The 24,664-nt window shown below is 42.7% G+C and overlaps 1 protein-coding gene across 3 annotated transcripts in view; it reads right to left on the reverse strand.

The window, feature by feature from the left end:
- Positions 1–24,664, reverse strand: part of CTBP1 (C-terminal binding protein 1) — a 166,282-nt gene that overhangs the window by 62,015 nt on the left and 79,603 nt on the right. Inside the window, exon 1 of one of the 3 annotated variants that reach the window (XM_042812077.1) lies at positions 93–233. The exons of the other annotated variants lie outside the window; for them this stretch is intronic. Within the exon in view, the coding sequence (XP_042668011.1) occupies positions 93–132 (40 nt within the window). The 5' untranslated portion in view covers positions 133–233. Of the gene's footprint in view, positions 1–92; positions 234–24,664 lie in introns of those variants that run through there. 3 annotated transcript variants of the gene reach the window in all.

Below are 24,664 nucleotides of genomic sequence, written 5' to 3' on the forward strand. Positions count from 1 at the left end.
CCCCCCCCCCCCCGAGCCCCATCGCGCCTCCCCAGCTCCACCGCCCCCGCCGGCTGCAGGCCGGGCGGCGCAGCGCGACGCGAGCTCGTTACCTAGCGGCAAGCCCTTGTTCAGCAAGTGCGAGCTTCCCATTGAAGCGTCGGGGCCGCGGAAAGGGAACCGGGCTGGGCTCGGCCGCTCCGCAACGGCCGCGCTGCCGGGGGAAGCGGGCGCCGCCGCGGCATATGGCGGCCGCTCCGTGGGCGCCCCTGAACTGAGGCGCCTCGACGCGCGCCCGCGCGCATGCCCTCCCCGCGCGCGTCCCCCCGCCGACCGCCGCCGCGCGCACGCGCACTCCCGCCCGCCCGGCTTCGGGGAGCGGCCGCCGCTCGCCGCTGACACGGCCGCCGCCGCGGGCGGGGCTTCGGCGCCTCGATCTCGTGGTGCCAGGAGGGGAGGAGGAGTGGAAGAGAACGGGGCGGGAGCTGCAGGCCGGCTTCGTCGGAGCGGTCGGGCCCCGGGAACCTCCCTTATAATCGCGGTTGCCTTTAAACTTTGTCACAAAGTTAAGGCTGTACGCGGCCGTGCTGCGTGCGGCTTTAAGACTCGCTGCTTCTGCATCAACGCTCGCTGTTCTCAGTGTTGGCACTCGCCGCGTTCAACATTAACGCTCACCCTGTCCCCAGAAGATCACGTTTTCTTGTTTTGTGCACTTTTTCCCCTCTGTAAATACTTACAGCCCCCAGGTGCTGCCCATCATGCAGCCCACTCCCTGCGCTCCCCAGACATCCTCCCCTGCAAACTGGGAGCCTCTGAGCTCCGAAAACCTCAAAAAAAGGGTTATTTTTGTTTATTTCAAGAGCACACTCACATACAATCGCCTCGCTCCAAGACCCTTCACAAAAAAAAAAAGGGGGTGGAGGGGCGGGGGTTCTCGCAGAATATAAGCTCGTAAATTGCTCTATTCATTCTAAGAAGCCATTACTTATCGTCATTATTAGCGGCGGTGTTTTTTCACCTTCTCCCGTCACAGCGGCCACCGCACGGGGCTCTCCCAAGAGCCGCCTAAAACGGCAGCGGCGGCGGACGCAAAACAAAGTCTCGGCAGCGGCCCGCGGGTGGCTCAGCTGACGACGGCTCCGCCCCACCGCGCCCCACCCGGCGCGGGGTCATGGCGGCAGCGCGGGGCGCTCCTCTCCTCAGCGCCGGGCCCGGCCTCCCCAGTTCGCCCGGTGACGGCGGAGCGGCATTTCTGCTGCGGTGCTGCAGCCGTCTGCGAGAGGAGGAAGCGCAGCGGCCGAGAAAAGGGTGGGCTCAGCCTGCTCGTGGTGGCAGCGGCGCTGAGCAGCCCGGCCCCCAGCGCGACTCGGCGCGCCTTCAGCCGCTGACTGACTTTCTCCATAGGAAGCGCCTCGCGCTGCGCGGTGTCTCTGCGCCTCGTTGTGAGGCAGCACCCAGCCAAGTGCCTCGTGTGTAAATAAACACGTTTGGATTCAGTCGCTTTGAAGTGGTGAACCGCTTTATTGACGTCTTAGATGTTAGCAAATAGAAATATATATTTGTATTAATATAGAAAATGGCACCTATCGAGCCCTCAGCCCTCAGAAAATATGGATGTGGAAGTAACTCGGGGAAAAAGTACCTCTATGAAAAGCAAACAGCAAAAACGAAGATTGAGAACTGGAGTGAGAGCTCAGTTCCGTTTTTACAGAGCAGCAGGGCAGGCAGGGACCCCTCCTCAGAGGGGCACGGGGAGGGGGGGGGCACGTGCTCAGCACTGAAGGCAGAGGGAGGGAGTGTGGCAGCAATATTGTGACAGGGGGAGTGCTCCGAGCGAGGACACGTTGGCATGGGGAACAGATGGAGTATTCAGTAACAGGAGGTTATTAATACTGCAGCTTGGGATTCTCTATGCTGCTTCATGAAGGGACTCATATGCTTGCTCTTTTTCTTTCCTGGCTGCACGCAGACCCAAACGCACGCTGTGTAGGTAATGTCGTGCTTGCTTCCCTCCCTACGCGCACATCACAAATCTGTGTTTCCTGGGAAAACACAGAGGGCTGGATCCTCAGTAAGTGGCCAACTGTGTTCCTTTCAATAGTGCTACGCTGACCTGCACCTGCTGGAGCAGAGGGCTATCTGATCCAGGCTCCCAGCCCTGAGGTCTCTCCTCCTGCTCACAGACAGCTGCTGGGGGCACCTGCTCCCAAGGATAGGCTATGAAGGCTCAGAGTGTTAAACAAAATAACTGAGGAGCGGCTGTTAAGAACGCGATGTAACGCTGTTTCTAACCGAGAAAACAAAGCTGCTCCTTCTCCCCTGCATAGCTCCCAGATGCAGACTGGGTCTGAGAAAATCCAGGGGCAGTGCAGCTGACTCCAACTACCCCCACCCATTTTGTTTCCTATGTTTTCAGACTCACTCTGGGTCATAAAACAGTCAGTTGTCTTCACATCTTTCAGACTATGATTTGCACAGCTACAATGTAAGTAAATCTTCCGCAGAACATAACAAAATTCCCATCCTCTTATCACATTTGGGCTGTTGCTGTGGCTTTTAACAGCAGTGTTACACAGCTGAGAGGCCTCTGTGCTTTGCAGCAAGAATTATGGCATTTTTCAAAGCCCCCAAACTGTTTCTTGGCTTCTTAAGAGTCAGCTGGAGGAACACATACGCTAAAGAGTAAATACACTGTTTTAAGTGTATCTTTATCAGCCATATGTGAAATTTAAATGCAAGTTTGATTCCCCTCAGAATCTCCAACCATAAGGGTGTGACCTTGGGCTTTCACAAATTAGATGCATTAGGGTATGATATCTTTAGCAGATGTGACTTTGAAGATAGTGAAAGAGGAAGTTTTACTGTTGGACTATCTAAGCATGAGCCAAGACATTGCAGTGTGCTTTCTAAAGTGAATAATGAGATTTGACAGTGTTCTTACATCCAGATACTGAGACTGTGTACTTACAGATGTTCCTTAGTTTGCCATAGGTATGTGTGCTTTCACTTCATTATCGAACATGCATCATTCATGTGAATGCTCACTGTAACAGTTCTTAAAACCATCATTTTAAAACCTTTGCGTACTTATAATCAGAATGTAAGATTGTGTTTCAAAGGAAGATCTCCTAGGTTTTGTCAATAGTAAATCTTGCAGATGATATTAGGAGACCCTGAAAGGGATTTATGTCAGAAGAAAAGAAGGGTTGAATGAAGCAGCCTCAGCATTTCAACTTTATCTTAAAAGCACATCTTTAAAATGCGTACTCAAAATAAGTCAATGCAATTTATTTTATAATCTGGAAAGAAGACTTTGTTTGGGTGTAAATATTTCCTTAATTCTCTCACTGAGATCCTGAAAAACATTTGCTAATAAATCACACATGTACAGATCAGTCTACTTTCATTTTGCAACTGCACAGCAATTGTGTGTTATAATTAGAGCTGCCTTTTTTTTAATGTACTTCGTCTGTGTAAAACTCCCCTCTGTAAGAAGTTAATACTTTCTGGTTGATGTGAAAGAGAAAGGCCATTCTGGAAAAACAAAATAGCAGGTTCTGAGGGGAAAATGGAAAAAAAAAGAATAATTGACAAAGGCAAGACATTTAATCTTTAAGAAATGGTGCTCATCACAAGGATGAAATAAAATAGAGGACCTTCATCTGCTGTAGAAAAGACGGTTTACGAAAGGATCAAAGTAGTAGATTAAAGTTCCTCTTAATGAACAGGAAGTTCAGCTGTGTCAAACATTCAAAGCCAGTTCTGAAGTTCCAAACGTGCACTGCTCCCTTCTCAAAATGGAATGGCTGTACTAGCTCAATCCTGGAAATAACAGCCATACAAAAGTGAAAAACCTTGCAGTGTGCTGAACGAGAGGAAGAATAACTTCCCTTCAAAGCAGCAAACACAAAAAACCTCTCTCCTCTGATGTTATCTGTATTAAGCGTCTAAGGGATTTTCTTCTTGATCTCACCCTCTTCATGTAAGTGCTAAAAACACAAGAACCGGGGTGGAATTAAATCCTCTGCATGTTCTGGTTATCATGGAATGAGAGCTATCATTTTCCACCTAGTCAAGAGGAGTTAACAGACCATTTCCAGGAAGGTCTGTGTTCTGGCTAAAGAGAAAAAGAAGATCGAGATGAACAGCAGAAGAAACCTATCGAGAACCATTAGTGGATGTCAGCCATTGTCCATCTGTTCACAGTGGAATCTGTCCAGACCTGAAGGAACAACTGCAACCTGCCCCATATGGCTCACTCCCTTCTGTGCTGGCAGGGCTGCTTTGGGGATTTGACATTGTTCGAGGTAAAGGAGAAGCAGCACAATCTGTGCTCCTAGGAACGAACAGTCAATTAACATCACAGAACAAACAGCGCTTGTAACCCACGGGGAGGTTTTCTCCTCACCTGCCTGAAATGTTGGAGCTTGTTCAAACTGTGCAAGTTGCAGAGATCCTATGCTGAGTCTCCTTATTTCAGTGAAATCTTTAAAAATTAGTTACCAGCTAAATTCTGCAGGCAGTGGGGAGCCCCCCAACCAGCCCCTCAGCCACCAATGCAGCTACTTCCAAAGGTGTCCAAAAAACCACTTGAATAGGATACATTACACTGAACGTTCAATTATAGTTCCAGTACAATATGCTTCCATCATGACGAACTAGAATAACATTCTGCACTTAGTTCTACATAACTGGATTGTGGCAAGCTACAGCTGAGTGGTAATTTGCTTCTCAAGTCTTAACTCAGGAAGCAAGATAACATTTTCAGCGTGACAGAGGGCAGTAGGCTCAGGTCCATTCACAGTAGCCATGACATTCAAATTTATCTTTAAAATTATACTATTAAATTGTGCTGTCCTCTTTCAAACTGCACTATACCACCTTCTGTAGTGCTAGATTCTGCACACAAAGACACAACAAGTGAAGTGACAGATGTATCCAAGCCAACTGTACGGATCAAAAAACTGCAAGTCTGTAATACATTTGATAACCTGCTTGATGGGACTAATTTTGCAGGTAATATGAAGAATAATTAGCTGTCCAGTAGCCCAAGCACAGCCAGCAGATGTCCTGAGTGAACTTCCCATTGTGGTACATCTTCAGCAATGTACAAGGAGTACATTCAGCCACGCTGACTGAAGGGCACAGTGACGCCATTTCCACAAGAAAGCAGAGAGATGCTCAGGCTGGAGGCTCTATCTCTATGCTACTCAGGCTCTGAAACCATGAGCAGCTAAGATTTGCCAGCATTACTTCAAACCTGACGCAATTTTCTGCTCAGAAGTGGGATTTACTATTTTGAGCCTGGCACAAGGCTAAAAGCAGCCGTAGGTGGCACCTTTAAAAATGCTGTACATACAGACCAATTTGGACTGGCAGCAAGCTAGTGGTCTGTGCTGTAATCTAATTTGCACTGTGCTACGCTCTACCTTTTCTTTGGTTCCCTTATAACACGCTTTAGATCTTGCTTTTATCAAAGCTACACAATAAGTAGCCAGAAAAAAAAAAAAAGTTATCATTGGATCAGAGATTATTTCAAATTTGTCAGGCAATGACATTCACGCTTACAAACATGATTCATTCATTAAGTGGTAGAAAATATCATACCTTCGTGTTCGAAACACTGCGAAACTGGAGACCCCAACAAAAATAACGTTTAAAAAGGCATGAAATAAAAACAACATCTCACCAAGTATTTATCTGGAGATGTTTCTCTCAAACTAACACAAAAGCATCTGAAAAACCTGGAAAGATCCTAAAGGATGCAAAAAACAAAGCAGCAATCAGTGAAAATGTCACGTTGCAGACACGGACCTTGAATGTAGCCATATAGGAGAATTACAGACATTTCTGACACTGAAGCGAACGCTCCTGCTTTGTCAAATTCACTTGGGATGATTACAAGTTATTAGACTTAAATTTCCTCCTCTTCCAGACTGAGGCTCTCAGCTTTGTACCCAGCTTAGCACTGCATTACCAGCACTCCACTATCACCCAACAGTAAGATAAGAGAATGATTCGTTAGTGAGAAAAGTGACCTCGAGTGAGTCATCACCGCCGTGCCTCAAACACACATCTCCCCGCAGCGCCTTTGCTTCCACCTCCATACACAATTAAAATCTGATAACACCACAGCATAACAGTCAGCAGCATTTGCACACAGCTTCAGTAACTCTCAGACTGCACAGCAGCTGTAACAAGTGGCAGAAAACACCTGGAACACCAAAAAAAATCAGATACATTTATATGAACGTCTGCCCATAGATAACTATTGAGGGATTTAATGGGCTATAATAAAAACTGTAAGCTCTAGCAGCATTAATTTTAACTCGTTTCAGTTTCAGTTTAAAATTAGCATATCCAAAATTTTGTAATAATACTGGAAATACCATTCTATTAAATATGTAAAAAGAAAAACCAGTAACAACCCCCAGAAATGGCCCTTCGTACTCTAAGAAACCAGGAAAATTAGAATGGAGAGAACAGTAAGAGACAGTCAGAGAAAATCAATTCCATAGTTACAACATACAGCCAAGGCAATCCATAACAGGGAATGGTCGATGATTTTGGAACAGTAAAAAGAAAGTAGCGAGGTTTCATGAGTAAAAGGCACAGCCCATTGGCCACAGAAACACATTTCATATTTGTGTGCCTCCATAAATCTAGCAACAAACTAATACCTTTATACCTCTCCTAACATGGGTGCAGTTATCTAACAAAGGCTTTATAGGTAGTTATTTGGAAGTACCCCCTTTTTTCTTTTACTAACCCAAAATAAAGGTTCTTGTACCATTTTTTTTGCACTTAGCCATCCTCAATATTTGAATCTCAACAGCTAAGAAGTAAGCTGCAAAAATCCATATCAGTATACAAGATACAACTCCAGGCCTAAAAGACATCAGTTTACATGGCGATTTCCACAGTGATAGGGTAACTTCATTTTGGAAAAGCTCCCTTTGTATTGCTAAATAATGCAAAAAGAGAAAAACCATTATTCTAACTAAACTGTGACTTGATCACACTACTACTGTAATGCACAACTTCACCATGGGAGCTGATTCAGATAGGTGACCATCACTATCAACAGACGTGCTGCTACTTGAGTTCATACTCCCTGCCCAGCACTCTAACTTGCAGTACAGCAGCACTGCAGCACTGCATGTTATGGTTTTATTATGGTATTACGTGTAGATCACTGGATGAATTTCCTGAAGTTACCCTGTGACAAGAAGAAAACACTGCAGAGATGCATCTCACAGAAGCATTTGCCAAACCTAGTCCATGGAGTGGCTGGACTCCTGCACACAGTGACGCAGTACGCAGCAGCTGTGTGCTGAGTTTGCATCACAGCACATTACAGCCGTAGTCTTACACATCTCTGGGAGCCACGCCGTGTCCCAGTGACCACTGCTGACCACTGCTCATGGTTTCTGTTGGGTCTGGCAGGTTTGGTGAGGCTGCAGTGCTGGCAGCATTTGTGACTCATGAGGACATTGTGAAATGCCCACAAAGTTCATCATGATCTACAAACAAAAGAGACTACATGAACGAGAAGAGCTTTCAGTGATAGCTTCAAAAGGTACATTTCCTACAGCAGTGGACTACAGAGAAAGCTCTGGGAAAGTCAGCTGCAGCTAGCACACCACCTTGCTTATCTTACTCTTTCTGTTTTTGTTTTTTAATTTGTTTTATCAAAACAATTGCTCAGTCCCTTTTTTATGAAGCAGGACACCTAATATTCCTCTGTAATAAACTATTATTTCTCACTACACAGATGTGCCTCGTGAACTATGAGGTCACAAGAAACACATTGAGCAATTAAAAAAATCGGCAACACCAATGCAATCAAAAATCCAAAATGTTTTATCAGCTCATTCTAGGGAACAGCTTTGGGTACAGAAACACAAAATTCCTTCATCTGTATTCTCATGTTTTATTTCGGTCCTATCCCTGTGATCACAAGAGACACTGATACCACAATCAGCTTTTATTAATTTGTGTTGCTTTATGTATCTGAAAGAATGGTCACTGCACAGGCTTGTACATCGCTATGGGAAGAATAAAGTTCAGCAGACATACACAAAAAGGGAAATACTGCCACATCTCTGCAAACAGATTGGGCTCCTAATTGAAATGATTTGATACGCCTTATGAACAGTACAAGTTACAGCACAGATGCGGAAGTTACCTTAAGGAAAAATGTTCTTTAACTACTGGGGGCCAGAGACTGAGCTGTAACAATAAATAAATGTATACAGATCATGTATAAATAATTAATTAGATTTTCCTGAAGAACCTGGAAACAAATGAGAATAGTTTGTGCGTGGCCGTACTGTGCTGATCTCTAAGTAAAGTGGCTTCTGAAACCCATGACCCAGAAAGGTTAAAAGTTGGTGTCGTTCCCAGAGGCTGCACCTACGTGATTAACATTACAGAGGCACCCACACCAGAGAGAGCTATCACAAGGGAAGAATGAACATAATTCATGGACATAACAAACAGTCTAATGAAGAAAAAAAAAAAAACAGCCACCAAACCACGCAGCCTTACTTCAATTAGAGCACTTTGAATGTTCTCCCCTTCAAGCATTATAACTGTAAATTCGACAAAAAAATGAAGTGCTGGGAGGATTTGTTGTATGCTGAGGTCTTACAATTACAACCAGAGTTGCGTTCTCGGCCTCTCTGTGGATCTTTCCTGACAAGAGATATCCAATTGTCCTAAAATCTATGGATGGTGTGAGATGTAGACAGATGTCTGTGAGGCCATAGGCTGAGGTCATCAAACTCATCTCATTTGTGACCTAGGGCCTCATCTCTTGGTGGTCTTAAAAAAAAAAAAAAAAAGGAAAAAAAAAATGGAGGAGGGAGGGAGATGGAGTGGACACCAGTGAAACTGTTTGCTAATTTACCCAGAAAACTGTTCTAGTTCATTTTTAATCTAATAAAACGCTCACATTTTTGTAACACGCACATCCAACATGACACAACGTTGGGCAGAAATATATTTGCTCATCTATCATTACAGTGCAGCTACTCTTTCTGGCACTGTTATACCCTGAACATCTGAACCACTGTTATACCCTGAACCAACAAGGTTTTCAAGATTTCCTATTTAAATCTCATTTCAAAGATGGTTTTATTGTTCCAAATGGGTGAAAATTCTTGATGCTTATCCATATTTTACACAAATCTTTCTCAACTTCTCCGTTCTTTAACCATCCAAGGAAAAATGCGCCGCGCTGAAGCTGACATCATTCCCGCTGCTGAAGGGAAGATAGAATTGGGTCTCTCAAAGCTGGAGGCAAAATACTACAATGGTAACAAATATTCCTTGTGTATACATCACTGGAACGGCTGTCTCTGCTGGGTGCTGAGTGTATGTTGTGGGGCACAGAACGGATTCAGCAGGGATTTGTTTTGTTCGAATCAGTTCATGTGTGTACGTGGCACTCAAGCAGCTTATTTTACAATCACTGCTACCTTGCTCCCTGACCCCACAGATGCCTTCCTGCTTGAAACGCTCCTGCCTTCAACACTGCAAAATACTATGAAAAATATATGCATGAGTATATATTGCACAAGAGTTTCTATGGAAAAAAGGCAAAGATACTTTGACATTAAATTTCCTGGATTTTTTCCCCTTTGATAGCTTCAGGGTAGTCTGAGTTTTTACATATAATCCACTGTTACAATCACCATTATTTCTCTTCTGCTCTTGAAAAGAAGGAGAAAAGGAGAAAAAGGTTTTTGTACAGGAGCATTAATAGTTCTACTTGCCCTGTGGCAAATGGGGAAAATATGTCAATGTGAATTATTGTACTGTCTCCACGGATCAAGATTTCTCTTAGTGCTTTCAAAATTTCGCTAACAGAAACAATTGCTAAGAGCATTTGCTACTTAGCCTCCTATGCTGGAATCGAATGAGACTGCAGGATCAGCTAATGCTAAAATACCATCTTTTACATTGATTTTCTCCCCCTACATTAACCGAGGAAAGAAACAGCTAAATAATTTCTGCCGGAACGAATGACATATCACCCTCACAGGGACATTCAAAGATTTTAAATAATCAGGATAATTACAAAAACAGAATTTTGAGCAGCTCACAATACCAGAAATGTAAGAACATCACAGTTGATTTTACTCCCTCCTCAACCAAACAAATTGTACTGCATACTGCACTTACTGCACACTGGGTTACACTGGTGAATGTAGGATCTTTTTTCCACGTAAACCAAGAACACCCACACGGATGCATTAGAAAAAGTAATTCTAATTTTGTGTAACTCTGCATGTGCATTCATATTCATGCCAAATATTAATAGGGAGGTGCCATGCCCATTTCCTCTACTGGAACACTACTCCATGGGTATTCATTAAATACATTTTTGCATCTCTTCTGATATCAGATAGACTCTCTATTAATAAAGCATGGTTGCAGAAACTGATGGGCCACTGGGCAGATCTGGTCTGAAATTTTATTTCTGAACATCTTGGTCTGGCAAACAACAGTGCAGAACAAGGCTGAACAGCTGGTGAAATCCAGACCCCACAAAGTGCACGTTACTGATTATTTCTACCAAACAGCAAATTATTGTCACTAAAAATAATCACCTAGATTCATAAGCAACTAATACTTCACCATGAATGTGTAATATCTTAGAGCCTTGCAGAGTGCCTGACGTTCTGCTTAAGCATTAGGAGTCAGACCATAGAGTCACATTAAGGTTGGAGAAGACCACTAAGATCACCCAGTCCAATGCCAGCCCATCCCCCCATGCTCACTGACCACATCCCTCAGTGCCACATCTCCACGTCTCTTGAACACCTCCCTCCAGGGTTGGTGACCCCAGCACTCCCTTGGCAGCCTGTTCCAACGCATTACCACTCTTCCTGAGAACGTCTTCCTAATAGCCACCCTGACCTTAGGACATATTCGTCAGTGAAAAACTCTGAACAGAGAATATTTCTCTTGGGTAACTGTCATCATCTTCACCAACAAAGTGGACACATATAGAAAATCTTTGCCAAAATGACTGTGAACATTGCAAAAACAGTAATAATTATGCGTGGAAAATAATAGCAATAGAGCAATCCCTGTCATTTTGGATTATGGGTAAAGGAAAACCACACAATTAATAAAACCAAGATGGAAAGCTTTGCCATTAGAAAAGACTACCATCACATTGACAGTATTCCTTCCAATAGTTCCAGTGGAGAATTCCAGTATGGAGAAAATTTTGCTACTGTGATGGGGTTACTGAGGAAAACAGTTTTGCTGCCAAAATCTTACACAACGGTTGGTTATTGCCACACTCCCTACAGGCAGGGATGAAATGGGTGATCTCAGCCTTTCACTGGGTGTCACCTATTGATACAAATCTCTCCCTGCTGATGATGTCCACTAACAGGAAGCAATTATCACCAAAAAGTTCTGATGAAGAAGAATGCCAATTACAGATAATCATAAACGAGGGAAATTCAAGAAGAGAGCCCATGCTGGCCCTGCTGAAGCCACCATGCTGACTGATACATTTCAGCCAGATCTCAGTGAGAAACCCCATGCAGAACCTGAACCACTGAATTCAGGGACTTCTAGCACAAAATTCAGTTGGTTTTACTGTTCTTAAGTCAAAGACTTGGGCTCTTGCACTTCTCTACCCCATGTATGGGGTTCAACCAGTTAGCACCTCCTTTGTCATGCACTGCAAGACTGTTCTTGTATCTGAGCAGCAGAACTGGCTGTTGCCCATCAATTTTGGTGTTTAAGTTGCTGACAACTGCATTGATGACACAGCACGCCCTTTCTATTCAGCATGCTGAGATGTTGCATAAGATGGAGCCTAGAGGAAACTTGGCAGGTACTGTTGTAAGGGAACAGAGGCATCCTCTAACTGGGAGAAATCAGACAGTAAAGCACGAGCCAAGATTCAGGAGAAGTACAATCAATTCCTGACCGTCACCAGCTTCCTGTCATCCTTGTCACTCTAAATCACCTCCCTTCTATGTATGCAGATTCTCCATCTTTAAAATATGTGCAGTGTTCACTTATTAAACACTCCTGTTTGCTGTGAGAGCAAATCTGTAAAACATTTACATCTCCCATTACAACTGAAGAGTCATTCTCTGCATGCCGAATGAGCCCAAGGACAGGTATGCAGTCATCCTTGGTACAGGTCTCAGTTGTGTCAGCAATGAGTCATCATTCTGGATTGAAACGGGAACACAGAGCTTAGATTGTGCTACCCTTAAAAAAAAATCTAGAAGAATGATCTGTAAGAAGTAATATATTGCCTGCAGCTTGCACTCACTTCCCCTGCTCTGTCACATGCAGTAGAGCTCCCAATGTTCAGTTAACTGAAGTTTCTACTCCTAGCAATAGACCAGCAATATAAATCTGCAGATCTGTAAATTTTCATTTGTTTTAATAAAAAATACCAGATGTTGGAAATGTCACATTGAGGAGACTCACACAGAACTGTGTGCATGTTTTACTGCACCTCTTAGTGTCCTGTTCATGTCAAACATGAAGAGTGGGATAAGGTGAGCAAGGTGTGATCCTCTGTCGAGTCCAGAAAGGAAAATCCTGGCAGGTCCAAATTAGGATAAAGCTTGCTTTCATCTCAACACAAAAAATGCTGTACAATAAAAAGCAATTTGAGAAACAAAACCCTAAAAATGATGACAACTCTGTCAGGAAAACCCTTGAAGGATCACCAAAACAATCACAAATTATTTATCTGGAGACACAGAGAGGGAAGAGTAGAAATTAAGAAATGATATTAATCCATCTATGAAACATTTTCACAGCCACAAGTTACCCTTGTTGGAATCAGAAACTGTCAGTGAACTCGAAAACAGCATATTTCTGTATTCCAATTTATTTGGAAAAGTACACAGCAATTTATTTTTTTTTCTCATTATGGACCAGGCCCTGATGCTATTGAAGTCAATGAAAGTTTGCCATTAAGGTGAATGAGACCCCACGTGCTAAAGACCAAAGCTTCAAGTTTAATTAGTAACTATTTACTACACAAAATAACAATTAATTTCTGCTTCCCAGAGCTTTAAAATAATTATGATCGTGACACAAAGGTCACTGCTTCTCAGACAGTAGTTTTCAGGTGGTTAAACTGAAAGACCAGAGGGATCCAATTAAGCATTTAATAAACTGTAGAGGACAGCAGAGTTCAGCATGCCAAAATAAACTTCAGCTCACAGCTGTATCAGATATTTGAAAGATTTTCAGTAAAATAAATCCATATTTAATTAGCACGTTCACTCTAACTGAAGAAATAACATATGCCATCATAAGGTAAACATTTAAGTCACCACTGTACGCTATTGTGGATATTGCCTGCTTTAAAATGAACCATCTTTGCAGCTTATTTTGAGAAAAGCACAGACCATAAGAGCAACCTTCTGCTTCCCAGTGTCTCAGCCACATCCCACTGCCAGTCAGCTGTAGGCTCCGAAAGCCGAAGGGGGGACTTAGCAGCTGGGTTACCCTTGCCAGGGAAGCCCTCCCTTTCAAGTCTCAGCACGAGATGGGTTTCCTCGCACCATCCCTGCATGTCAGGGCAGTGCTTTGAAATTCCTCCTGGGCAGCCTCTCCCTCCTTCCAGCCACGCGCTGCCCTTTTGCACTGCAGCTCCACAACACGGCCCCGTGCTGGTTTGCACCAACACGCTCATGCTCCCAGATGCAATTTGGGTGGCCACTCCTGCACCTGGAGGATGCTGTCCCCAGGCTCCTGCCAGCTCCTGGGCTCCCCGGGCTCCCTAAGCAGCCTCCTGTGAGCTCTCACCTACCAGGTGCCCAAATCCTCCCTTCTTGCATCACATTTCAGTGCTGCCTCACTGTTAGGTCCTCAAATTTCCAAGAAAATTGGAGACTGTACAATGAGCCCCTCAAGCTCCAATTCGCATATATTGATTGTTTCCCAGGCAATTTCACAATTCCATGTTTCATTCAGAAAAAGCTGTTTTGTTTTTTAAACAAAGCCTAACTTAAGAAACACTACCATCTATTATGGGACTTGGATGACAGCAAGCTAGTAGCTTTTAAAGCTCTATTGGGAGTGAAATTACGGCTCCTGTGATGAGCACGGCTTCTGAAATTTAATTTGACAGTTGCCTAATTTTCAGTTCTTATCCATTCTAAGCAGTATTAGCACCGATGTGACTTCACAAAGAAATATCCACTTTGTTATTTTTAGAGGCAAAAATGCAACTTGGGCAATTAAAAGAACAAACAAAAGCAAGCCCAGAAAAAAGCCCACCCTGACTAAGGTACCTTTCCTGAAGTCTTCCCTTCTGGCAGCCACTCAAGTGTCACTCTTTGGTACAATCCATGAAGATGGTAACAGAGCCATTTATATAAATGACATTTTAGTAGCAGATCTACAGGCACAGCTAGGTAAACACACTGCACTTAAAAATCGGATGATGATAAGAACTGGAGGTTTTAAGTGCAAACCTCATTATTTAAAAATGTTCAATCTGCTAAATGTAGCTACGAAAGAAAGATAATTTAAACCTCCAGCAAGCACAAGTGGTGGCAAACTGATTTTTGTTTCAGTTCAGATTTTGTTTGGGTTAAATAAAATTCTAATAGTGTTCATATTTTATTTAATAGCAAATAAATGGCTCTACAGATGAAAAATGTGGCCATATTATCAAATATTCGTTCATAAATAATGCATGGAAATATTACTATACTGATGACAGTTATTATATTGATGGCCTTTTCATTCCTAATCACTAATTTCATGTAATTTCTTAAAAGTACATTTCACAGGAGTGGTTTCCATGCTCATCACCTCAAACCACGGGGACCAAATCACAGCAGGGATTTTCTGGCAGAAATCACTGCACTGAGTAAGGGGAAAAAAAAAAAGAAAAAAAAAAAAAAGGAACAGATGGCAGCAGGCCAAGGTGCTTTGTACTTGAAATCAGCATACCTGCAGTTTTTAACAATGTTGACTTACTCTGCTCCCTCCCCACATGAAGGTGTTGCAGGCAGGACCTCGTGTTTCAGCGCAGCGCTGCACGGCACTGAGTGCTGCACCCAGCTGCCTCATGGCAAGGGAACGTGGGGAGCTCTGCAGTGCTCCCACGGGTAACCTCTACCTGCCAAATCCTCCTCGGTGGCTCCTACAGCACTGACAACACTTAGGCTACGGACAGGTTTGGGTTTGAGTTGTTGGTATGTTTTCTTTGCCCACGGAGCTATAGCAATGAGTGGATTTGAAACTGGCAGTGACTACAGTGCCTGAAATAATCTTTTTTTCAGCTGATAGAAAAAAAACCAGACTCAGTTTTTTGGTAGAAAGATTTCTAGAGAAAACCTTTCTCTAAAGTTGCAATAGCACTAATTTCAACATACAGTTGCAACAGATTTGACAACAGTACATGCTGCTCTTAACTTCAGTGTTCAAAATGGCCTCACTGCATATTTTGGCGATTGTGAGATAGGATGAGAGGAAAAAAAGATCATCTTGTTGAAAGTAACCTTCCTACATCCTGCTTCTGGTGGAGGCAACACAAGGATCTGTTGGATCCTGATGATGTTACAGAGCTGACTGTCTCAGTTTGTCTCCTGCATAACCAGACTGAAAGACGTATCTGAAAATCCTCCCAACAGCTTCTCAGAATGCAGATTTCTGCTTTCTACTTATTCTGTAACTTGATCACAATTTCAAAAACCAAAACCAGAAAAGTATGTGCTAATTTATGTAAGAAATTCATGAGTTCCAATCAGACATTGCAGTAACTCCAGAGAACACACACAGATTTCCCCATGCCCACCACTGTAGTGAAGCAAACACCACGGTCCTCTAAGAAAAGCACCTTCAGGCTTTGAAGCACATCCTAAACCTACACATGAACAGAAAAGGAGCGAGCCCCACAGCTCAGGACCACATCCTCCTCCCTCTCTTCTCCTGTATTGCATGAGCATCCACCTACTGGCAACTGCAGGGATCAGGGAGAACTGCTGATGCCCCCTCTGCTGTACATCATTGCTTCCTCATTTCAGCATCATCCCAAATTTTCAGCTTCATACTTGTCTGTCCTCCTACCTCTTGCTTTCTAAATGTAGCCTAAACTTGGTAATGCTGCTCTTGAGAAGGGAACAGAAAAGGCTTTTAGCACAGAAAAAATGTTCCCGAGATGTATTGCATGCACACAGCACAGCCAACAGGGTTTCATGACCCTGAACTGCTGAAACTCACCCCACTGCTCAGTTCTGAGCCCAATGTGGGGTTCTGCAGGACTTCCACACAACCCAATGGAGACCACCCCATGGAAACCAGACAGAGAGACAAGCCCTACTGCAGAGCCAGTGGTCACCAAGAACTCACCCAGCAGGCAGGCAGAGCCAACCCCAAGTAAGCTCAACACCTACTACATCATGGACCACCACAGCTAAGCCCATATAACCAGTATTGATTCACAGCCTGGAAAATAATTACATACGTTCCCATTCTTCTCTTATTTACAATAGCACTTGATAACATGAGTTTTTTATTTCTGGCTTTGCTTTAACTGCACAAATATGTTGACACTGAACGTTGCACAGGAGATGAGCAGACTTTGTATCATTGCAGATCAGTATGAAAACAAAATACCCTGAGGTTATCAAATTGACTTGAATTATCTCCCTGGTTCTCAACAAGGAAATTCCTCCTTGTGAATGAAGAACATTTCATGTTCAGCTGACACTAAGGGTAATACAGCTGGGTCATTCCATTAAAGAAAAGCTCCAGGAAGTAAATATGTACCTGGAAGGTTGGCAACTTACAAGTGATTTGAAGAGGGAGTGAGCTGCGCAGAAAGTATAACCAGGATCGAAACAATTACTCAGTGGATTATTATTACTTCAAAGACACAGAATAGCACAGAATATTCCCCTCAAAAAATCAGACCAAAAAAACATTGTGCTGAATGCTGTATAAAGCAAGGGCAAAAGGAGAGGACCCCTAAAGGCTTTATAACCTGAGTGTAAAGCAAAATAAAGTTTCAAAGTATTCCTCAGATATCAAATAAATATAGAACATTAACAGCTAAGTGGCATCTCAGAAATCTCTGGTGGGAAGAGATAGCTCCTCCTGTAAACTGAAAGCCCACTGAAAACAAAATTCTGTACTGAAGATCACACACCACACCCAGCATCAAAGTCCTTACAGCAGATAAAGGGAAACAGAAGGCTATCAAGATATATATATATGCACATATAATTGTGCATCAAAAAACTCAGTGCTTGGGCAACAAAGCAGCCCTTCAACAGATACAGACAGGCCATCTCTCAGAACGTTTAAATAGGAGTTTATCATTCCTGTACGAGACAGAAGCATTACGTTTTAATTGCAAGCCTTTATAGCCATGTAACAAAATACTTTAATAACGGAAAGCACAAATGCGATGATTAAAATACAGTCAATCTTACTAAGCCACGCTGCAGTCAAACGCGGGGAAGGAATTCTTTTCCTGAATTATTTACTGAAGACATTTGTGAGAGGCAATGTGCAATCGCCCCTTCAATCTGCGCTTCCTGCCTGAACTTCACCAAGAGGAGATCATGACGCTAAGCTGACAGCGCACACAAAAGGAAGAGAACAGTGTTTGCAAAACAAATGCTGCATTTCTCCCTCCTCGAGTCTTCCTGGTGATTAGTACTGTATCACTGCAAGAAATATAATTCAACAGATCCTTCAACACATTTCTTGTTGGCTTCTGCTTTAAGAAGTGGGACACGCTCCATAGCAAAGAGGAGACAGATGGGTTTGGTGCAGAACTGCTTGCGCTGACACAATGCAAAATGAAGGTGAAAAATTAAAATGGAATTAATCTGTCAAAAGATACAATGAGATATTTTAATACATATGTAAAAAATTCAAGCCCTGAATTTTTCCTGGCAAGAAAGCTGGTTCTTTCTTAGACCAAGGACTGCGGGCAGCGCGTGAGGAGCAAGAATATTTCTATTTGTTTGCAACATCCACGCTTGGTAACAGAGTGAGGAATACTGAGAGATCCTCAAACAGCAGAGTTCAGCTGAAAGCAGCATCTAGATATACAGACAGAAGTATTTCTCAGAAAGGAGTAAGAACTTGACAGAGTTCCTCATTACGCACCGCACCTGAAGCAACCAAATGTCTCTGTGTCACCAGTAAATGCCACCTCTGCTGTTAAAATTCTTCAGTCTTCTCATGCCCCACACAGTCCATCGATGCAAAAATCAAGAAATAAATAAACGGTAATAAAAAGCGTTTCAAGAAAAGCAGCGCTTACGGCACTGGAGAGAAAACTTAGCAAGTAAAAAAAGATGAGGGTCAAAAAATTAGAACACATTGGAAACAGATGGGAGAAATAGCATCAACAGAATGTGAATAACTTGCGTATTTTAAAATACTAATTAGAAATTAAAAAGTAAATATTGAATATGCATTTGATAAAAATACAAAGAATTGAGGTTTTACATGCTGTCGACACAAATAAAAGACGGAGAATAGCTGCGGCTCGCGCACATTCCAAACTTCTGACTTGACTCAGTGTATCTTTACAGCATGAAAAGCAATTAAGTACAATAATGAAATAATAATCCACTGTTTTTCTGCCAGATGTAGAAGTTCTAAAGGTGGTTTGGTCATGAATTTTCCTTTCTTGCATCTGCAAGAACGAGGTAGAAAGCGCAGAGCTTGGCGCCAACCGCTCCACACTGCCTGCAACGTCCCCATCAAAGTGCTCCCCAAGTGCTATCCAGCAGAGCACAGAAACCAAACACCGTGGCTACCAAGGCGTGGAAGGACCATCAGCTCATCAGAAAACACCCAGTAGAGGAACCCAGGACCATCACTTTCTGCATCTATCCCAGAGGCAACCCTCAGAACGCCATCTCTCCTGGTGCAGGGAGCTCCCCTGCCTGACTCCCAGCACAGCCCTGAAAATAAAAGCCTGGCAGGACGACAGCACTCTCAAATGGTCATTTCCATGGAAGCATATTTATTCAGGTGCTTCTCTGGCCCTCTGACACCAATAGGGTTCTGTACCACAGAGTAAGCAGGTTTGGGGAGAGAGTACTGGCTGTTTTTCCAGACACTCCTTTCTTTCATTTTTCTCCTTGTTTTCATACTGAAGAAGCAGCTGGAATCATCATCCTTTCTTTCACAAAAACAAAAGCAAGCAGACTGGAAAAATTGGCGTTTTAGGTACTTGTGTGATACAAGCAGAACAAGCAAAATGCTGTTTCTTAAACAGAATACAGCAACTGCAAGAAACTAGATGACCTTCAGAACAAACTCCAGTATGTACTTACAATAACAAGTTCTCACAGGTTTCTGTTTTACTCTGCAGTTACCACTGTCTCTGTGCCATCTGTCTGTAGCACGAAGGCTTTCTGCTGCCCTCCTGAGCAGTCAGCATGTTTGAGGTGGGTAATGATGAACAATTTGGACATCCTGGCAAATGAATTACATGTCCTGGCACTCATGTGTTATTTGATTGTATGGAAAATTACAGCTTAAAGAAAAAAAATAAGAAGTAATTATTGCTGCTATTTCTCATTTTTCCTCCTTTCATTTTCTTGGTAAGCAGAAATTCCCTTAGAAGCAGATGTTATTCTGTTCTATTTAACTAACATGAAAAAGGGGAAATGTGTGTGTAAAAGTTACAACCGTGCACTGATACAGTAACTGTATTTGCAAATATTTAATTATTCTCATTATTATGGGGTCCTGGTGTTGATTTGTTGTGTTGGGAGTGACATAAGACAAGCAGGTGGTTCATCCCAAACTGTCTTCACGTCATTTTTACGTACTTTTATACTCATTTTAAATAAGCTTCACATGACATTTTTATATCAGTAACAGTACAGCTACAGAATTTACAGTTGTACAAACATAAATCAAGATTTGCTGTACTGAGTTCTGCTTTTAAGCTACAATTAAGGTACAGCTAAAACCTACTTGCTTTTCAGTGAGTGCAAAATGCCGAACACCAACAAAGCCAACCTTCCTTGATGTTAAGCATTTGGAACAGGATGAAAGAGTGAATCCTATATTTACTAATGATAAAATTTGACAGCTTCAGAAATTTCTAGCAATGAACACAAAACTCAACCACCACCTTGTTAAAAGAGAAAAAAGAAATATTATCAAACAACAGGCTTTGCATGCAGTTGAAGAGACAGCCAATTTGTGTGGGCTCCACACAAGACTCATCTTTTTTCTTGTCATTTCACAAACAGAGTAATCACAAATACGTGCGCACAAATGTGATTCCATTTCTGAGCCAAAGTTCACCCAATAAAAATGTGCACATGCAGGTTTGTGGAAGATAAATACATGCACACAGACATATATGTACATTCACACACACACGTGTGCAGACATCAATACTACATTTGAGACAACTGAAACTTTTGCATACAGTGGAAGGCACTTGTACTTCATTGGAAGCCAAAATTAACTTGAGATCCACATCCATTGCTGGAAAGTCATCCAGATGAGACACAGATTATCTTTAACCAAACAACCTGCTATTATCCTTATTCTACTAATGTTCTGAAAGCGCCAGATGAAATCACGGCCCCGTGGTGTGAACTCGGATTGAGGACACGTCTCTGCTTGGAGATGCAGCAGATAAGGCAGAACAGGAGGAAGAAGCCCCGCCAGCTGGAGCTGACATCACCGCATTCGTCACTGTCCAAACGTGTGCCGTGAAATTGCATCTCAGTAAAGTGCTGAGCTGCCTTCAGATCAAATTAAAGGACCAGAGCACTTCTGCTTTTGGAAACCAATAATAAGACTTTCCCCAATTTTCCACAAACTGAAGAGCAATACCACTCTATTTGCATTTCTCACTCCCTTTCAATCACTCATGGCATCACTTGCGCACTGACTGACAGGTGCCGCTGCAACGACGCTGCCAACCACACCAGGCTAAGAGAGAATGGTAGCAGTGAGAAATGTTCAAGTTCTTCCAGTCCAGGAAGACTTCTTCCTGAGTGGGCAGTCAGTGCTACAACAGTAAAAAACAGGAGAAAAATACCCTTTATTTTTCTAACCATAAACGTGTCAGGAGCCTGATCAAAGCAGATAGAAAAGTATAGTAGCTAAAGAACATCTACTGACCTTGGATGTGATAAAAACATTTCCATGTACCATCACTTTTCTCATTGCCTTCAATTAATTTTCTCTCTGTCACATCCAGATAAATGCTGGCAGTCTCTGCCACTCAAGTCTATAAGCTGTTTTTCATTTCTGGTAATACAAAGTCTACACAAAGTATGAGGAAGAATATGATTTAAGAGTGCTGTAATACTTTAAAGATGTATTAATATATAATAACTTCTCCTATTTAATCTGAGACATTTTTAAAATTAAAAATACATCAAATAAATATCTCTGTGGCTCTTGTCCAAAATTACTCAAACCACACAATAAATCCATTATAAAGCTCTGCTTTGCTGATGGACTCATGAAACGATTCTGTCACACGCGTATATAATTGCACATTTCAACCTTTCAAAGAAGAGTAAAATGTGCTGAAAACAAAATTCTTACATAATTCTGAGAAACTGCAGTTCTGTGCATCTAAATAGAAGACGTACTTGTAACTAAATATATTAAAGTTAAGCTTATTAAGTATCAAGTGATTAAGTGTCAAAATTAAAGCTGTGAAAGCATCTAACAGGAAGAAGAATTGTTAGAAGCCAAAAGGGTAACTGCATACTCTGAAAGGCTTTGCACTTGTGCTTCTTGTCCTGCATTTGAACACTTCATTACATTTCTTCCTCTTCTCCTGGGAATCCTCACTTCCTCCAAAAGTTAAAAAACCACAGAAGTTGCTGTATTGGGTCACATCGAACCCATCATCCTGTCTTTGGCCATGGCTAAATATGAATGCCTCAAAGAAGTACAAAGCTCCAAGCATCCAAATAGTAATGGTTTTCCAAACATGCTGTAACTCACTGCTCAGGGATGCCTGACACAGAACCCAGCACATTCCCCATGCCAATACCCAACGGTGTTGGGGTGGTGGAGTCACTGTCCCTGGACGTGTTCAAGAACCTTGGAGATGTGGCACTGAGTGACACGGTCAGTGGGCATGGTGGGGATGGATTGGTGGTTGGATTGGCTCTCTCAGAGGTCTTTTCCAACTATAGTGATTATGTGAGTCTATGATCTCCCTCGGCTTCCAACCCTGCTGTGGATCCTCAGTCACCATTTACACTCTGTTCTTTGACACAGAAGGAGAGGAAGGGGGAACCTGAGCTCTCCTGTTACCAAACGACATTTCAAAACCCCAGCAGAAAAAGCAGGATCCATTTACTACATTTACAACTTAAGAAGTCATCCAGTTTCTTCAAGCAGTGCATTTTTTACGCACACTATTTACATGAGGATAAATTATCTTGGACTACTGGACTAGCAATGAGTGGATAGTGCTGCAAATCTGTATAGTTTGGTCACAAATTAAGAAGAAAAAAAAAAAGGTTTAAGCATTATCTGGGAATCTGGAGGGCAGACTGGGAGGTACTTTAATTGCACAGATGGAGCACATTTCAGGCCAAGAAATCAAGTTACAACTGATTTTTAAAAGTTTAATTATTCACCTTTCACAAACCTTCCACATGGGTGTGTATTTTTTTCTTATTATTTTTAGCAGTGTGAAGAGAAGGTTAAATCATGGTGAAATTAACTGAGCATAAAATAATTTTCTGAAGCAGAAATACAAGCAGATAAAAACCATACAGCCCAAAAGGCAGGCTTTAATAATCTTCTACTCTTGAACTTAAAACGGGGAAAATATCCCAGCATAAGACAGCAATCTCTTCACCTGGCAGTAACATGCAAATAAAACCAGATGAAGACAATTCTCTTCCAAAATATTCTGGCAATAGCACAGAATGTATCCAAACAAAAAGAAGGAGGTCTGCCTAAAGATGTCTGCACAGGCTGTCTAGTTTCTTGTTTGACTTACAAAGTACTCAGAATGATTCAGTGCGACTCAGGAGCTGGAGGTAAGTGTGGTGGAGAAGTGAATTTTCACCCTGACTGAGGCTTTCATTCATTTTGACCTGCAGACTTGAGCTTGTCCATCATGAAGGACGTTACCTCCTCATCCCATACATACAGAAACAGAAGGACATCAGAGGAAGGCTGTCTGCTGCCAAGAAGAATGTGCACTGGATGGAAAAACCCTAAAACCCCAATGTTTGTGTCATAGGTGGCTTCTGAGCAAGCCATTATCATCAACAATGCTTAAAAGAGAAAGTTTCATAGGCTGAAGAACTGAGATGCAGTCCACCAGCACCCAGAGATCTCAGAATTCGAGCGCTGCAGAGGAACCATCCCCACTGACTCTTCTTAGTGATGTGCAAGATGTCTGAGAGCTTCTTCTGTCCTCTTTTTAGCCCATCTACCTGCTGTGAGTTACCCTCACAACTTCCCAAAGCATTGCAATCTGCAGGGCCGCCAGGCACTGCCTAGCTCCTTTATCTCAGCTCTTACCTCACACAGTCACAGAATGGCTTGGGTTGGAAGGGCCCCCAAAGGCCACCAGTTCCAACCCCCCACCATAGGCTGGGTGGCCAACCACCAGATCTCCCACCAGGTTCAGTAGACTGCCCCCTGCTTCCAACACTGAAGGACCGGATGGAACAGCAGTCCTGCTCAGCAGTACGTTCACTGAGGCTTGTAAAGAGTCTCCATAAAAATGGCAGATTAAAAATCAACATCTGTATCTCAGAAACGAAGGCTTTTAAGAAGGGCTGCAGCATATGGGACTCACAAACCTCAGCACCCCAACCTCAGCACAGCTGTCCTTAAGCACGAAGTGCCCAATGCTGGAGAATCACGCAGGATTTCTTCCAAGTAAAACTGCCTGCTCTCACACCGCCCTTAGATCCAATGGCAATTCAAATAATAACACATTTTTTTCCAAGACAAATGTGAATACCATGTATGTGTGCACTGCATTGCTCGTACACGTCTACTTGAAATGCCCTTTGCAGAGAACATGGCTCAGATATTTTCATACCCCCTAGCCATGGTTAGCTGTGGAAATGCACATAAATTTAACAAGAATACATCAGAGTTTGCTATTTTTAAGGTTGGAATATTTTGTGCTGGGGTCTTTTACCACATTAAAACACAATGAAAGCTCAGCAGCTAATTATTTGAGAGGTAACAAAACTTTTAAACTACACACAGATGTTGAGCTGCACTAAAAGGACAATTATTTTGCCAAAATCACTGCCAAATTAAAGTTCCTATCTGGAAACTTTCACACACTTGTATTTGGTGCAGCTGCAGCTGTTTAATTGCACATAAATCATGTTTGCCCCTTTCCAATTGTTATTCAAATGACATTAAAGTGCAATTACAGCAGAATGACAATAACTAGTCTGTTAAAAGTTCAAACTGTAGAAGATCTGTTTTAATTTAAATTCAATAAAGTATTAGAATGGTAAAATAAAAGCATCTCAGTGTATGCACATAAATGCTCTTTTTCTTTCCCCACACACATCGGGGTGTTCTCTCACACACCTACTCTACAGGCATCAGGTGTCATTTTCAGCCCTGGCCTTTGGGCGACAGTCACCAAATATGAGAGTTTAAGGTCACAGTTTCCCATCTATCACCTGTAGGCAGCTAGAGGTGGCCAGACAGCAACAAAGTG

Source organism: Centrocercus urophasianus, unplaced genomic scaffold (assembly GCF_019232065.1).
Source record: "Centrocercus urophasianus isolate 14NV4802_14NV808 unplaced genomic scaffold, USGS_Curo_1.0 seq_13, whole genome shotgun sequence".
Taxonomy (NCBI): domain Eukaryota; kingdom Metazoa; phylum Chordata; class Aves; order Galliformes; family Phasianidae; genus Centrocercus; species Centrocercus urophasianus.